General features: G+C 38.9%; 1 protein-coding gene across 1 annotated transcript in view; it reads right to left on the bottom strand.

The window, feature by feature from the left end:
- The window catches only part of GALNT18 (polypeptide N-acetylgalactosaminyltransferase 18), a 210299-nt gene that overhangs the window by 101018 nt on the left and 92163 nt on the right, over positions 1–17118 (bottom strand). Inside the window, exon 3 of the mRNA XM_042813823.1 lies at positions 3782–3974. Coding sequence (XP_042669757.1) covers positions 3782–3974 — 193 coding nt within the window. The remainder of the gene's footprint in view (positions 1–3781; positions 3975–17118) is intronic.

Here is a 17118-nt window from a genome sequence, read left to right as displayed (position 1 = left end):
CACTGAAAGGAAGATTAGGTACACAGGTTTGGGATCCCTAAATAACCTACGTCTTATTAACACCTTTCTGTTTGAGTATGTTCAACATTTCACTCACGACAAGCTTTGTGGGTGCTGTCTGCCCTACTTAAGGTAATTGAGCACAACAGAACTGTAATGAATATAGAGTATTACCCCGTTCACCTGCTCAGTAAGAACAATACTGCTTTCCTCAACACTTCCAAACTCATTAGAGTCAGCACTTATTTGTTACTCAGACACATTATGGGCTAACAGATGGCTATAAGGGTGGTAAACAGCAGTGCCCAGCTGCAGCACAAGGAAATACATGGATGCCTTGTGAGAGACAGCATCAGCAATTCTCCCCAGTGTTTTTAAGTTATGCTGATATGAGCACTGTAGACAGAATGAAGGTTACAGCTGAGTCATGTAAGTATGATGTTAAAAGGGGCTACAGTATTTCTCAGTACCAAGAGACTTTGCAGGAACACAAATTTTGACGATAGATCTGTTACTGCTAGTTATTATTTATCAGTAAAGTCCACTACATTTTTCCTTAAAGTCCACTACATTTTTCCTTAAAACTCTTTGATGACTGCACCTTTCTTGAACCTATTTCTATTTTGGCTTACATGTTGTATTTGGTTCTTCAATTCAATGGTACAGTGTGTGAAGGAAGACTTTGATGTCTTGGATGTAGGATTTTAATACTAGACCAGGCTGCCAGGTTGGATGGGGCCCCGGGCAACCTGGTCTGGTATTAAATGGGGAAGTTGGTGGTCCTGCCTGTGGCGGAGGGGGTTGAAGATTTATGGTCCTCAAGGTCCTTTCCTACCTGGGCCATTGTGTGATTGTGTGATGTCTTAAATAACACAATTTCTTAGTAATTAAAATTAATAGTAATTTCTTGATATTTTTTATTCTCAATATCCAGAAGTACACACTTCTAGGCTGCCTTGTAAAATGAACATTAACACTAAGGAGAAAGCTGAATAAAGTTATGGTGCTCACTTCTTAAAAAATAACAACCTAGAAAATAAGATATATAGGTCCAATTTCCCTAATCTGGGTAAATAAGAAGCTGAAACAGCATGGGCATCATGTCATCCAGATATCTCATGAGTACAGCATAGATGTGCAGTCTCACATAGCTGGTACCATAGACTCAGCAATCTGCACAGACTCTTGATGTTTACTTTGTTCTATTACTCTCTCCTCCTTTCCCAATCCAAACATTCCTTTAGTGAAGCTCATTTCATTTCTCTACTACTGCTTGTCTTTTCTCAATATTCAATCCTTAATCATATTCTTGAGTATAAACACCCAAGACTCAAAACTCACACGGCTGAGAAAAGTCACCAAGGTAGCTGCCTCCTCAGTTTCACCTGCTGTTTGTGTAACTTACACTGTTGTTGGCTACTCAGTAAGTTGTTGCCACTATTGCATTTGCCCTTCCAGCTGATCTTTGGAAATAAACACAAGTAGCCTGGGACAGAGGAAAAATACATCATTGAAGGCTGAGACAGTGAACCTGAAAGTCACTCACACGAAATACTGACCTCATGCTGCTCTTTTCTCAAAGATATGTACTAAAAAAGTTATAAAGCTGCAGGCAGCAAAGAGGAGGCTATGTGGGCTGCTCTGCTTGGATTCACAGCATGTAAGAAGCTAAGCATTTTGACATCTTCGGGTTTGTTTTCTCAGAAATATAACCTTTTCTACCTCAACCCTAATTAGCAAAGGTGCAGTTGAGTCTGAGAAATTTGGGGACTAAAGGAACACTTGTTTGTTCTTAGCCTGCCAACTTAGTGTCACACTCTCAGCAGATCACTTTATTCTTCCAGTCTCAACAGAGGCCAATTAGATGAGAATTACACTAGACTCCAGTTATATTTCTGTTGTCTTACCAACAGCTGATATTTCACATGATATGATATTAATACAGATGATAGAGCACAACTGAGCCTGGATGTATCTGTAAGAACACCACTTCCTTCAGCTAACTCCCTACAAGCCTTTGCTAGGATTCTTATGTCACGCTGCCTAAAACAGCACTAAGCATTGTTAAATCCACACTGATGATGAGAGTTCTAAAAAGACTTCTCTAAGAGCAACTGCAGCAATGTGTTTTACTGCTTTTCAGTCAGGAATTTGATTAACTCCATCTCCACGCTACTTGCTCCGTGCTCTCTTCAGACTCCAGAAGTGACAAACGTAATTGGCTTTAAAAATAGGTGCTAGCAATCCTAGCAGCAGATAGTTAGGGTGAAGAATATACTCTTATGAGGTAAGAGTTTTCCTGAAATAGTCACGTACATGCTCTCACACAAATGAGAATTTCTGTGTCAGAACTGGGAATTCTTTTTTTCAGAAGCCTGACTTTCAAAATACCCTGTAACACAGTATTCCACAGAGTGCTTGCTATACATGCAACAAACAGTGGACGTGCTACCTGACAATGCATTTCATTTCCCCTCAGAACTAGAATTTGCTACCTTTCAGTGTCAGATTACCCACTCATTTCTGAACCACAATAAAGGGTAAGGGGAAAAATCTTCCTAAGCTATCATTACCAATCTGACATTTTGTATGTATGTGTCTATAAACATACTGCAATGTCTTACATGTTTTTGGCAGATAGCTAAATAAGAATTAAAATTTTCACCTAAGTGAAGATCATGAGTCCTTTTAAACTGGAATTCCTTTTAAAATACCAATCAAAATTTATTTATTTCAGATAAAGCTACTTTCCACTTTTTTCTGTCTTGTTTTATACCCACAATTACAAAAAATATAGGCTGAAATCATTCAGAAGAGTCAGTTCTAAAGAGATATAAGAACAGACACACTTTTATCATTGGTATCTTGTCAGTTACAGATTTATTTTCCCTCCAAACTAGCTTACAATTAAAAAAAATAAAAAGAGACTGTCCTTACAGACAATAAGAAATTTCCTGAATAAAAAAATATAAATATTATTGCATGGACTTTCATTTCCTAAAGATTGCTATTTCAGCAAATATCTACACATGTATTTTTAAAATGTGATATACCATCATATATAGTATAGATGTATTTAAAATTGCTGAACTGTTGCCTCGAATGGTGTTCCTATCTTTCTTTTCATTAACATCACTTGATTTATGGTAAAATATACTGCTTATTAAAACATTTGCTTAGATGAAGTTAATGAGATCACATTTGGCCCGCCTTTGGGATTGACAACTTGCTAAAAAGCATGTCTTGATTACTGGTTTAATTCATTAACTGTCCACCCCATTTATTAAGGTTTGATTGTGTTTGTTCTGCTTTTTTTTTTTTTTTTTTTTTTTTTAAATGAGTTGCAAAAGGACAGTTTTTATTCAACCCACTTCCCCAGAGCTGCTATATGTCTGTTGAAAGGAAAAGACGTACTACCATGGCTGAAAAACAGTAGTGTTAACTGTCTCTGCGAATGATCCTACTAGAACAGGACTCAAAAGCATTAGAGAAAAGGCTGTCCATTCACATGGTCCCACCCATCTCATCTTACCTAAACATTCTGAAATAACAGTGGATGTATTCACACTGCCTTACATGAGTACTTCCCAGTAGAAGAAGTGGCTTTGAGTGAAAGCTGGAAGTTCCACAGTCTTCCAAGCTGATACAATTTGTCTAAAATGCATACTGCACCACCGGAGCTCACCAGTCTCATCTGCTTTCTGGTTTTTTATGAGACAGTGCTGGGCTAACAGAGTGGAATTCAAGGACCTACAACGCTCAGGTTATCTATGACACTTACCCATTAGGTCTAAGGTCAGGCAGGCGCCTGTCCAGTGGCAGGCGATCACTCAGGTACGCATTGTAGCCGTAATACTGGAACTGTTTAAGTGCAATACGTCTGTTTTCAGGACTGAGATCCTGGCCCCAGTGAGCAAAGAGAGATGAGTCAGTGAATGCCTCAGCAGGATTTTCTTCAGGTTTTGGTGGAGCTTCTATAACAGACAAAACAAAAAAACAATTTTAGACTGACGTTCCAAGAGGTTCTAGGGCACATTAGTTTAAAAAGCATAACTTTAGGGCAAACACCATGCAAAACAGCAAATGCTTCCAGTTTCTTCAGTCTGTAAGTCTTCACAAAACATGCCCTCACGTGCTTCTTTGAGTCAGTATAACTATTAGTACCTGAGGCTTAAAAGATAAAACTCAAAAAATACTTCTGTTAAAACCAATTTTCTCATCACAACAAAACTGAAAGCCAGGACTGATAACTCTGAATGAAATTTCAAAAATATTCTCATCAGAAAATAAGAAAATATATATATGTATATATTTATTTATTCATTTATATGCAAAGATGAACAATTTAATTTCAAACAGAATTACCGTGCTAGGAAAAGGATGAAATTTTGAAGGCCATAGAAAGACAGTCTGTACAGGATAGACGATAGTATATAATTGCACAAGAGGTCTGTTCAGAGTGACTGGTAACACCATCATCTCATCTATCCATCTAGTCCCTCAGCCTTCATTCAGGTGACCATGTAATCCAGCCTAGAGAACCACTTGTCTCTGCAAACACTGTATTATATACAGTACACTGTTAAAGGAATATCAAATGTCTTACTTGGCTTTGATTTATCATCACAGATATTTTCTGAAAGTCCTAATTATGAATAGTCTCCAACTAAATAAAGACTCTCATTTGACAAGAGCTGTATTCAGAAACAACAACTCACTAGTACTGAACTTCAGAAAATAAAAGTAAATATTCAAGTAATTATCGATATTCCAACAGGCAAAACATTCACTGTTGAGAGCCAGGACAGCATCATCCTCCACACCCACAGTCACCTACAGACCTGACAGCTGGCTTAAGCTAGCTACACAGCAACACATAAAGAAAACAGTTTGTGTAGTAACAGTACATACCACTATTATAGTGACTTTCCAAGTGTGCCAAGAACCACATTCTTTGATCCCTTACTAAAATGAACCCAAAACACAAAAACATAAATTGAGCTTAAGTTGTTTGATTCTCTGACAACGTTTGTTATTATCCTCTGACAATACTGACAGGAAACCAATGACACTTGCATTAGATTCCAACCTTTCTGCTGTTTATTTACACAACAAAGTACTGCTTTACAGCCCCAATCCTGGAATCCACTGCACTTCTTCAAAGACATGCTAAATCCTCAGTCAAATGACACAAGCCTTGCTGCCAAATAGGTAAATGTCACAGAGTAGAGATTTTTACAAGTCTGCAAAGTACATTTAAAAAAAACTCAGTAAATTCAGATCACTTTTGGAAGATCCTAACTTAAGAAAGGCAGAATGATTTTAAATACCAGTCCAAAAATCGTAGCAGTGGGGAAAGCTGCAGTTATCTCTCTCTATACGTTGACTACTAAGTGACCTCAACAAAAAAAAAGCTTGAATTTACATAAGTAACCTTACAAACTCTCTTCACATTATAAGAGATACTTTGATTAGGTGCAGCCAGTAGAAATCAATGTTGTGCAGTACTTTTTAAGAGCATATACACATATGCTAGTCAAGAAAATGTGCTATTCAAGCATTTAACTCAGGTCAACCACATATCCAATTTTCCTATTGGAACACAGTCTTCACAGCAAATGGGATTTAAGATAGGATCACACTTAAAGTCACACAAACACTACTAAATATAAATTCTACATAACGAGCTTTTCTAAAAGGTAAGTGGGTTGAGCAACCTGAGTTTTTGGGATGCTGACACTTGTACAGCAAAATAACACTGATTAGAAAAGGAATTTGATAAAGTGGGCATGCGAGAATCTAATGAGGTTTAAGAGGGCCAAGTGCAATGGTTGGGATGATCCCAGATGTGAGTACAGACTGGGAGAAGAATTCATTGAGAGCAGTCATATGGAGAAGAACTTGAGGGGGTCCTGATGGATGAGAAGCTTGACTGAGCCAGCAGTGTGCTCTTGCAGCTCAGAAGGCCAACAGTATTCTGGGCTGCATCAACAGAGGGATGGCAGCAGGAAGAGGGAGGTGATTCTCCCCCTCTATTCCACCCTTGCAAGGCCTTATTTAGAGTATTGTGTCCAAGCCTGAGTCCCCCAGTACAGGAAGGATGCAGAGCTGTTGGAGCAAGTCCAGAAGAGGGCCAGAAAGATGATCAGAAGGCTGGATCACCTCCTTTGAAGAATGGTTGAGGGATTTGGGCTTGTTTAGCTTGGAGAAGAGAAGGCTCCAAGGAGACCTCACTGCAGTCTTTCAGTACTTGAAGGGAGCTTGTAAGGAGGAGGTGGACTGACTTTTTCCATGGTCTGATAGCAATAGGATAAGGAGGAATGGCTTTAAACTAAAAGAGGGGAGATTTATGTTAGATCTTTGGAAGACAGTTTTAACTCAGAGGATGGTGAAGTGCTGTAAAAAATTGCCCAGAGAAGCTGTGGATGCTGCAGTCCTGGAGACATTTTAAGACCAGGTTGGATGAGATCCTGTGCAGCCTGATCTAGTGGCTGGCAACTCTGCCCATGACATTGAGGGGCTCAAACTAGATGACCTGTAAGGTCCCGACCAACATAAGCCAACCCTAGGATATGATTCTATGAAACAAGATAGTTATAAAGAAAAAGAATAAAATTGGACATGTCCAGAGAATACAGGTTCTGTATGACTAAGCCACAAACATGCAATACTCAGCAAGTTCAGAAACTTTAAGCTTCACATGCAGTCTTCTCTTTTCCCCAGACTTTCTACATTCATCAGCCTGAGACCCTGCCTTCTACTTATGAAAGGCTGGTAAATTAATACTCCCACAAATTCCTTGGTAACTATTTCACATCTGTTAAAAATTAAGGTACGAAAGCATCCATTTCTTCTAATGTCCACACAGAATTAACACATTCAAGGTAGAAAAGTGTACTGACAGAACTGTGAGAAGAGTTTTTCAAGCTGAGGAAGGAAGTGACAAGAACAGTCACTCCCCTGCCAAGCTGCCCATTCTGAGGTCAACACCCTTTCCTCTTCTCCCATGGCTTACAGCACCGACAGGAAAAGTGGTATTAATCTGGATTTCTCCAAATCAAGCATGCTTTTCTGAAGGCTTTAACTTTTATGTTCATATCAGTGGCAGATGACTGGCTGATATAGGATCTGCCAGTTAACAACCACATAAAAGTGCCTCCAAAAAGGTCTGAATAAAAAGACTCGCTGTAAGAACTATGCACACCCATGCATTTGTAATTGCGTACGACGACAATTTTCCATGCATTAATGGCCATCTTGGGAATCACTGTATTCAAAGAATTACATTCACACAGGCATCTATTACATTTTATCTACAAATTCTGTGGCCAAGAGCATTACCTCAAGTGACATATGAAACTCTTGTTGCTTTCTGATTGATAAAGTAGTCAGTAAAATCTAGGTTGCATCTGTAAGACTAAGATTTTCAAGCAATTGAAATCCATGGATGCTGTTCACAAGGTCCAAATATAAACACTTGCCAAAACTTGAAATTAAAACTTCAAACAATGGAATTAAGCATTCATTTCTGATGACAAAACCTTTCTTTTCTTTGACTGAAAACTCTTGGGGAAGTGCACTTGTTCAATCAGTGTTTCACTTGACATAAAAACAATTACTATAAGACCATTAGCTGCCTTTTGACTACTCCACCAGTGTATTTTACATCTTATTCTCTGAAAACAGAGCTTGACCTGCAGTCTCCCAAGCAGTTCTTAGCACTTGCTTCTACAATTGCAGAACAATCATGGGAAACTAAGGCTCAAAGGTGAGCCAGGAAGTAGTACTGCCTGAAGCAATACTAAGGTAGGCACATTTATCTGCTCAGCTATTACTAAGAAGGAAAGATCAGTCCCATTTCTCCTGTGGGAAGAAAGCTTATTATCCACAGCACGTTTCTGTACGTGTTAACATGGGGTCTTCACTATCATGACTTTCTACATCATGCGAAAAGTTCTATACACACGTAGAAAGCTGATATAACTCTTAGCAGGCTGACACTTGGCCACTAAATTGATTTACTTAATAATTTACTCAGAGGTCAGTTGGTTGTACACCAGGGTTGTCAGAAGCAGGAAATCAGAAGATACTGATGAAATCCAGGGTGTATATGACACGAAACCAATCCTCTCTTAGTAACAAAACCTATTTTTACCAGTAACTGAAGCTTGAATAAACTTGCATTACCTTGCATGTGTGTAATGAAACACACACCCACACTTCAAAGTTTTAACAGCTTTCTCTATTGTGCTGGGTATGAACAACAAGGTTTGGGTGGCAGGGGCTGCAGGAGTAGGAAGAGATCCGGGGCTGCCCTGTGCCAGACACTCTTGGCTCTGCAGCAGATCCACCACTGGCCAAAGATAAGCCCATCAGTGATGCTGACAGCACCTTTGAAAAAACCTATCTAAGAATGGACAGAAAGCAACGAGGAAGAGAGAACAAGGGTACAAGAGAACAACAAAAAGAACTAAGTACTGAGAGATGACTGAGGTGAGAGAATTAGAAATTGCTCCATGGTGGAGCAGATACGTCCCCACAGAATCTGCACACCATGAATAAGCTCACACCAGAGCTCAGCAAACATGTAGGTAAGAAGGTGGAGTGGAAGAAGAGAATGAAAAACAAGGAGCATGCACTGAACCTGACCTCCTGTGCTATCTGTTGAAGGGACTGAGCATAACCAGCTGTAACAAGGGAGCTGCAGAGGAGTCTTAAGAGATAAAAAGTCTGGGAAAAGGGGAAAAGAAGTATTTTCCTCCCAGTATTTTAAGTTGTTGTGGTCTTAGTTCTCCAATATCCAAGTCAGTAACTATACATTCACGTTAACTGGCAATAAAATAATGCTTTCTTCAGAGGGTGTACAACCACACAACAAACAGAAAACAATATCTATCCCTTATTGTTATCAGGAAACTGTAGACAAGCAATGTGTTAGCAGCAACAAGACAGACCTTATTCATTCAAAAGTCACAAATATAATTTACTGGTCTCAGTTGCTATAGTATGCTACTATATTCCTTTCTCCATTACTTCTTTATGATCCATGTTTGTTAGTTTGTCTCAACTCACATTTGACTGTGTCACTTTTCCTAAGGCAACTAATACAATCAGTACTCAGTACATTATGACAAAACAATCTGATAAGACAGCACAGAATTCAGAATAGGCATTCCTGAATTTACAAAGTATATTTGTGTCATCATTTGATAACAACCAATAAGGGCACAGGATTCATTCTGTCCACTGTGAAAAAACAATTATTTCTGGAGTGGTCCAGGAAAACAACTTAACTTGCAGCAGCATTCTTGTCAAAGGAAAAAAACAAAAATTACTGCATCCAGCAGTAGTAGTTTTTAAGTATCTCAGCAAAGTATAATTATTTAACAACCATCTGCATACTGAAATTATTTAATTACATATGACTTTTTTCTACTAACAAATGCATACATTACACTCAGAATCATAAACAACATCCCTAACAGCACTGATACATCAGTTATGCAAAGATTCATCAGCTACTTTCCTTGAAAGACTCTTTAGTTTTGTTACCAGTCTAACGTTATGTTGCATCAACACAATTCCTGTATATCTGCCCTGAGAATGCTGATTCTGTCCATTCATGCTTCCTTATCAAGATCTAAGATGATCAGAAACTCAGAGACTGCTTCAAATTTCTTTTGGCCTTAACTGATTAGTTAACAATTTGCTATGTAATTGCATTAACACCTAGAATGGAGAATATTAAATAGGTAAAGGATATTCATAAGCTTAAGTCATAAGTAAGGCACAATTAATAGAAAAACATCTACAAGGAATAATTTTGAAAGCAACGTAGCATCTAAAGCTGTGATTGTCACTAATTGTCACTATGGCTGTTTGTATTATCTATCTGTGGAAGACTTTAACCTTTAAAATACATCAATCATCCCAAATGCATTTGCAATTATCAACTACTTGGTTTACAGGACAAGTCATAAAGTCAGCCCTGAACAATAAGAGTTCATTACATCCTAAGTCTGTACATTGCATGTGCTTTATCCTCCTCTATGTTACATAATTTGGACCATCAATTCTAGCCAGTAATAAACTTAATTTACTTTTTATTTTTCTCTTATTTCTTTTCCTAAGTTGTACATTGCTTTGGTTTTCTCCACTTTATGATCAGTGCCACATTGTCCCTCTTGTGGTGATACATTTTTCATTTCTTCTCTTTATATAAATTTTTATATAAATTTATATATAAATCTTTTATATAATTTTCATTATATAAAAATATTCTCATGTATTACTATCAATTTCTACCACCACAAAGCTTTGAAGAACCTAGATCAAAACAGGCAACAGAAAATGGCAAGAGAAACGTCTATCCCTAAAGACAATCGGTAAGTCCAGTGAAATGCCACACACTATAGCAACAACCAAATGAATTGCCTCTATCTAATGCTCTCGGCCATCTACCAGCACTCCTGGTTATCTAGAGAGGTCACAGAGGATTGGAGGCCTGCTGATGTGACTCTCATCTACAAGAAGGGCTGTAAGGAGGATCCAGGGAACTACAGGCCAGCCAGCCTGACCTCGGTAGCAGGGAAAGTTATGGAGCAAATCATCTCGGGTGCGATCACACAGCATGCGTGGCATCAAGGGGATCAGGCCCAGCCAGCATGGGTTCATGAAAGGCAGGTCGTGCTTGACCAACCTCATCTTCTTCTATGACTGAGTAAACAGTCTGGTAGATGAGGGAAAGGCTCTTGATGCAGTCTATCTAGACTTCAGCAAAGCCTCTCTCTCACAATATTCTAGGGAAACTGACTGCCAGTGGCCTAAACAGGTATACCCTTCTTTGGGTAAAAAACTGGCTAGAGTGCCCAGTGTGTGGTGGCTAATGGAGCTAAGTCCAGCTGGCAACCCATTATGAGTGGTGTCCACCCAGCGGTCGGTACTGGGGCCCACCTTAATATCTTCACTGATGACTTAGATGAAGGGATTGAGTGTACCATCAGTAAGTTTGCAGATGATGCCAAGTTGGGAGGTAGTGTCAATCTGCCTGAGGGTAGGGAGGCTCTTCAGAGGGATCTAAATAAGCCAGATTGCTGGGCTGAGGTGAATGGGATGAGGTTCAACAAGGCCCGAGTCCTGCACTTTGGCCGCAACAATCCCATGCAGCGCTATAGGTTTGGGGATGAGTGGCTGGATGACTGTGAAGAGGAAAAGAACCTGGGGGTGTTGGTTGATGCTCCGCTGAACGTGAGCCAACAGTGTGCCCAGGTGGCCAAGAGGGCCAATGGCATCCCGGCCTGCATTAGAAATAGTGTGGCCAGCAGGAGCAGGAAGGTGATCATCCCCCTGTACTCAGCTCTGGTGAGGCCGCACCTCGAGTACTGTGTTCAGTTTTGGGCCCCTCACTACAAAAAAAGACAGCAAGGCCCTGGAGCGTGTCCAGAGAAGGGCAACAAAACTGGTGAGGGGTCTGGAGCACAAATCTTATGAGGACTGCCTGAGGGAGCTGGGATTGTTCAGTCTGGAGAAGAGGAGGCTCAGAGGAGAACTCGCTGTACTCTACAGCTTCCTGAAGAGAGGTTGTGATGAGGAGGGGTTTGGCTTCTTCTCCCAGGCAAAAAACAAGACCTGAGGAAATGGCCCCAAGTTGAACCAGAGGAGGTTTGGATTAAATATAAGGAAGAACTTTTTCTCTCAGAGAGTGGTCAGGCACTGGAATGGCTGCCCAGGGAGGTGGCGGAGTCGCCGTCCCTGGCGATGTGTTCAAGAGGCATCTGGATGAGGAGCTACAAGATATGGCTTAGAGGCTTGTGGTAGTAATGGTAATGGGAGGAAGGTTAGACTACGTGATCCTACAGGTCATTCTCAACCTTTCTATGATCCCAATAACAAATTCTAAAGTTTATTAAGAAATATTATTTGTTTCTAACAGCATTCAGATTTCAACTTAATTTCCTATGAAAGGTTATAACAATACCTTCTCTGAATTGTAAACCTGTTCAAACCAGAAAAGGGCTGCCACAATCATTACAAAGATTCAAACAAGCTTTTTCTTCCTTCTGGCCTGTGATACTAGTTTTGATTCTATTCCTCATTTGACAGCAGGTCTCTTCACTGAAGTGGCAGTTTCACATCAAAGCTTTGCCACTGTGAAAATACTTTCCATGGTATCTGAAATGTTTTCCAAAATGTACCACATAAACTTTCATATGAATTGAATAAGTGCCAGTAAGAAGAAGGGATAGACAGCAAACCAGCAAAAATGTCCCGTTCAAAAATACCCATGTCAGCTAAAGGCCTACAGAAGGCATCAATAATTGAGCAAAGCTACACATGCTCAGGCATAATAGGTTGCTCACAAAAGAAAAGTTAGAGATTATGTCAGGATTTAGGCAGAATGTTTAGCAGTTAGACTTTTGGGAAGGAATAAAATCCCAAATGCTTTTAAGAAACAGAAGTGCAGTTTTGATGAAACTGAAGGAACTGAATTTCTTACACTGTTTCAGCAGCCTTCACATCCTTGAAACAATCATGAAGCAGCAACAGCAATTCTGTGTATTAGATTCTCTCTGCTGCTACTTTGGGAGCTGTTCCAGTATTTTAAGTGCAGCAGCCTAATGGCCTCAGACACCGGCTCTCAGCATTTGGAAAATATTCAGTTTCCTGCAAGCAGTGGCATTTCAGCTTTCTGTGGAAGGAAAGATCCTTTCACTCTTTCCTCTTCATTTGCCCTTCATCTATTAGCCAATCTATACCCTCTGGCCAGAGCCAACTCCGGCAGATCCCAGACTTGCGCTGAGTCATGGAACTTCCGTAAAGATTTTAAAACTGTCAAGACTTTTGCACAGAGAAAGATACACAGAACAAGGTCTCACTCTGACAACTTCTGACTTGGAAAGTTGATCCCACGTGGGTCACTGCTATAAATCCTTTACCAGATTAATATATCTCTGAAATAAAAACTTCCTTGTACGTGCAGCACAAGGAAACCCTGACAGGCAACTGCAGAAGCAATTCAAGGAGATGCATGGAGAACAGCATACTTAGAAGATAAAAAGTTGCAATAACAAAGCTTCTCCTCTGAAAGGTTATTTTGTGTCAACTCTTACCTTAAAAAAACACAGTGCTACTGACAAGGTGTCAACATTCATACCCTTTTGTACATAAAAGTGAATTTTAGTGTTTTGAATATTCAAGTTAAGTCTTTTTGTCAGAATCTAGCTTTGTTCCCAATGAAATAACCTTAATGGACGGGCATCTAAGGAAAAAAATGAAATATCCAAGTAGGTTAAATTCTGCTACTGCTGCTTACATCTCAGTAAGCCACACTGAAGCTGTCAGGGTTCCTCAAGAAGTCTAACAGTCCTCAAGTCTGCCAGAGAGCCTGTCCATATGGAGTATGAGTATTGCAGCCCTAATTTAAACCAAACCAAAAGAGTAAACAGACAAAACGCAGAACCATCCTGTGAGGATTCAGCTCAAGATCTAATCTTTGCATATTCCAGCACACTGTAGTTAGTGTCAACAGCGGACAGACAGGAAATAAAACAACAAAAACCTGGAGATTCTTTCCTGAGAACGTGTAAAGAAGCCACAATAATACTACGAATAGAACAACCAAGACAAAGCTTGGAAGATTTTAAAAATACATGTTGAATGACAGCACATACAGCAGAGAGACTGAATTTTCAATCACAGCCTTCCACCTCATGTGAGCTGATTTTTAGCATGTAACTAAAAAGGTAATAAACATCGATATGCTCACAATAGCTAAAAGAACTTCCCGAAAAAGAACTTAAATTTATAAGAGATTCCCTTTTGCACTATTGATAACAAAAGACCCTCTGTTTTGCTTTTGGTTTTCAGTCCCTAATGGAGGACTAATAAAATCCATCCATTCAAGGTGCTCATACTGTCTGCAACCCTCCTTGTATTTTAGCACATTCCAGAATGTCAGAAGTAGGTTACTGATTTCAAATTATTTGTAGAACAAAAATAAAAATAAGGAGATATAAAATTCAAAATCAACAGCACTGAAAGTTAACTAAAAAGCATGACTATATGAAGACTGTATTGACTTCACATAGCTGGAAAGCCAACTTCCGCCTGTACATGGTTTTGGATTATATAGAAACCTTCTTGCCTAAGTTCTTTGCAAAAACAAATTTTGTTGAACAAAACCAGCAACAGACCAACATGGCCCAGTTTAAATCTACAGCACTCATAGGATACAGGCTAGAATCTTTCACAATATCTTACAACCAAGCAACAAATAAATTCCAACAAAATAAAGAATCTGAATCAGGAAAAGTGCACAGGTATCTTAATCTATATAATTCTTCTCTTACAAACAAGAGTTTGTATTTGAAGCTTTACAATGATCTTAGCTTTATTCCTTAAGCAATGATTAATAGAAATACATTCTGGGATATCAAATTAATCACTGAGCATGGAAAACCTGAGCACAATCAAGGCCAGAATCCTGCAAACAGCATTATTATGTCTAGAGATTTAAAAGCTTCCTCTGATTCCTACAGACATGGGGCAGCCAGACTGCAAGGCCCTTCTTCCCTAATGAGATAAAAGGTAAAAATGATTTTTTGCCCAAAAATCTGTGTTTATAACAATGATGGAGCTTAGACAAACTAAGGAAAATCACTTGAAGACTAATAAATAAAATCATAAAATAATAACTCATTTAAAAATGAATTTGGTGCACTGGAAACAAGCAAACAGAAACATATCCCACTGAAAGTTTAATAGTAGTAATAGAAGCAGTTATCAATGACATCATAATCTGCCTTAACAAAAAGCAGACTTTTTCCCTTAGCTTTCACATAGCTGTTTTTAATGTTAACATGAATTTTTGTATCCATAGACTGTATGGAGAGCAACTGGGAATGCATTCCCAACTTCAGTTCTTTTTTTTTTCCTTTTCCCCTAACTTACTTTAAATATAGTGTCCAGGAGTCCAACTACATAAATAGAAAACAGAAGTTTGCTCTTCCATTCTCAGATCTCAGTTCTATCATAGTAAAACAAAGGATCTCTGAATGAGACAGGTTTCACAGAAATGTAGGACCCAGTGCAGGAAAATGTCAGAAGGCAGCTCACATGCTAGAGATAAGTGGTGGAGATGTCAGGCTGCTAACAGCTTTCACATTTTGACAACTTGGATGTTTGCCTTTTAGTTTAAAAGCTCCATATGTTCTATATAATACATGTGAGTGCTTACCCAGAGAGGGCAGACATTAGCGTGGAGAAATTGGATTTCTCCTGACTTGCCTGTCTTTGTTAACCTAACAGTTCCTACAAAGTTATTGCACAAAAGTTACTTTACACTGAAGAAAAACGCTTTGAGGATGACTCTCAAAACGCACTAACCGCTAGAGGTCAGTGTAAGGATCAAGAAAATCTATCTTTTAAAGAGAAATCTGAAGCCCTTAAGACTTGCCAAGAATTGTTCAAGAGCTCTCAGAACTGTAAGTAACAAACTTCTAAACTCTTAATTTTACAGTAAAATTTATTACAGTGGTTATTTCCTAAGGGTAAGAAAACATACAGGAGAAAAATAAAACCATCATGATATCGCCTAGCAAACACTAAATTACATTGTGTGTGTGCAAACAAATAATACTTTATAGGAAAAAAAATCTTGTTAAGGGCTCTGTATTCCTCCTGTATCCACTAGAATTAGCCTATATTGACCAGAAAACACTGCAAATCCTGAATGCTGTTTTCACTAGCTAACTTCTCACTACTAGTGCCCTCTAGACATAATTTTGTCAGGAAATGTGTGCTAGAGGATGAATCAGGCTAGACAGACTCCTGTATCTCTCTGGCAAAGTTAACATAGTTATAAAACCCTGGGAAACCTGAAAATAGTGCATACATTTTTAGCACAGTAAAAAGACTATCAATGGAAATGCACATTCTGTAGTAAAATCAATTTCCTCTGATAATGCTTAGCAGACAATTGCATACACCTCTCTAACACACACCAATACTACACTTCTAAGCCATTCTGCATCCCTTAATACTTTCACAGACAAAACTTCTGTCTTCTCAAATAGTTAAATGCTGATCTTCAAAACATATAAAGTTATTGAAGTACTAAGTTCCAAATGTTAAGACTTTCTGGAATGCTTTTAAGACTGTACAAAGCAATCTCTCTCAGTATTTCTCATATTTGGAAAACACGGGTTCAGAAAAGCAACACCTAATTGATCAACTGAGTACTGGTCATTTGACTAAAGCTTTAATGATTTTTGCTCAAAATGCATTCAACTTTTGCCACAGGACTCCTCAAAGAGCATGGGGGTGAGAGTTTCTGATTATCACTCCTCAGCTCTCTCTGCTGTCACAGAAGGCATCATTGGAAACGCCATCAGCGGTCCCAGTGGTATGACTGAGAAACAGACAGAGCCTTCTAACAGCCTGACTCAAAGGTGACATTACATTCTGTAGATACTTCACCTTTAGAATACACAATTATTTCTTCTAAGTTAAATGATCTCATTATCCAAGCGCAGTGTCAAGGGGTGCAGTATGAATTAGAACTTTAATTCCTGTGCCATTAAAATCCTTACCTTTTTCTTTTGGTCTTTGATCAGAATAAGACGTGTTGGTCATGTAATGCCCTGAGCAAATTCCGACATAACAAAACCTCTACATGCCATGTCCTTCTGGAACTGGCACTGAACATAATTTTATCTTTTCCAAAGTGCTTTCTCATGTTCCTGTACATTGTGGAACTTCTGTTTCACCATACAAAAAAGAGCTTCATTTTTTTTTTTAACAGAAGATTATTTTATTCTTAATAGAATGGCCAACAAGTATAAAGATTGTTTTAAATCAGGCTTATTTTGCATTTAGAGCTATCAAGTTGAAATAAGAAACAATTCAGATTTATTTTTTAATTACCATGCCATATTGACAGCTTATGCTGAAAACAGAGAGAACAGCTGCCTGGACTGACAGACTACCTACCTCAGCTCTCTCAAAAGCAAAGAGATAGGTTTCTCCACCAATGCTCCATTGCACAAGGACAGACAACTATTGTCTCTGCCTGAGATTCTCCTCTACGTTCCTGACATGACCTTTTTTAGGGTCTTTCCT

This window comes from Centrocercus urophasianus, unplaced genomic scaffold, assembly GCF_019232065.1.
Source record: "Centrocercus urophasianus isolate 14NV4802_14NV808 unplaced genomic scaffold, USGS_Curo_1.0 seq_14, whole genome shotgun sequence".
Classification (NCBI taxonomy): domain Eukaryota; kingdom Metazoa; phylum Chordata; class Aves; order Galliformes; family Phasianidae; genus Centrocercus; species Centrocercus urophasianus.
The sequence above is the reverse complement of the archived record's forward strand: the minus strand, read 5'-3'. Positions and strand labels throughout refer to the sequence as shown.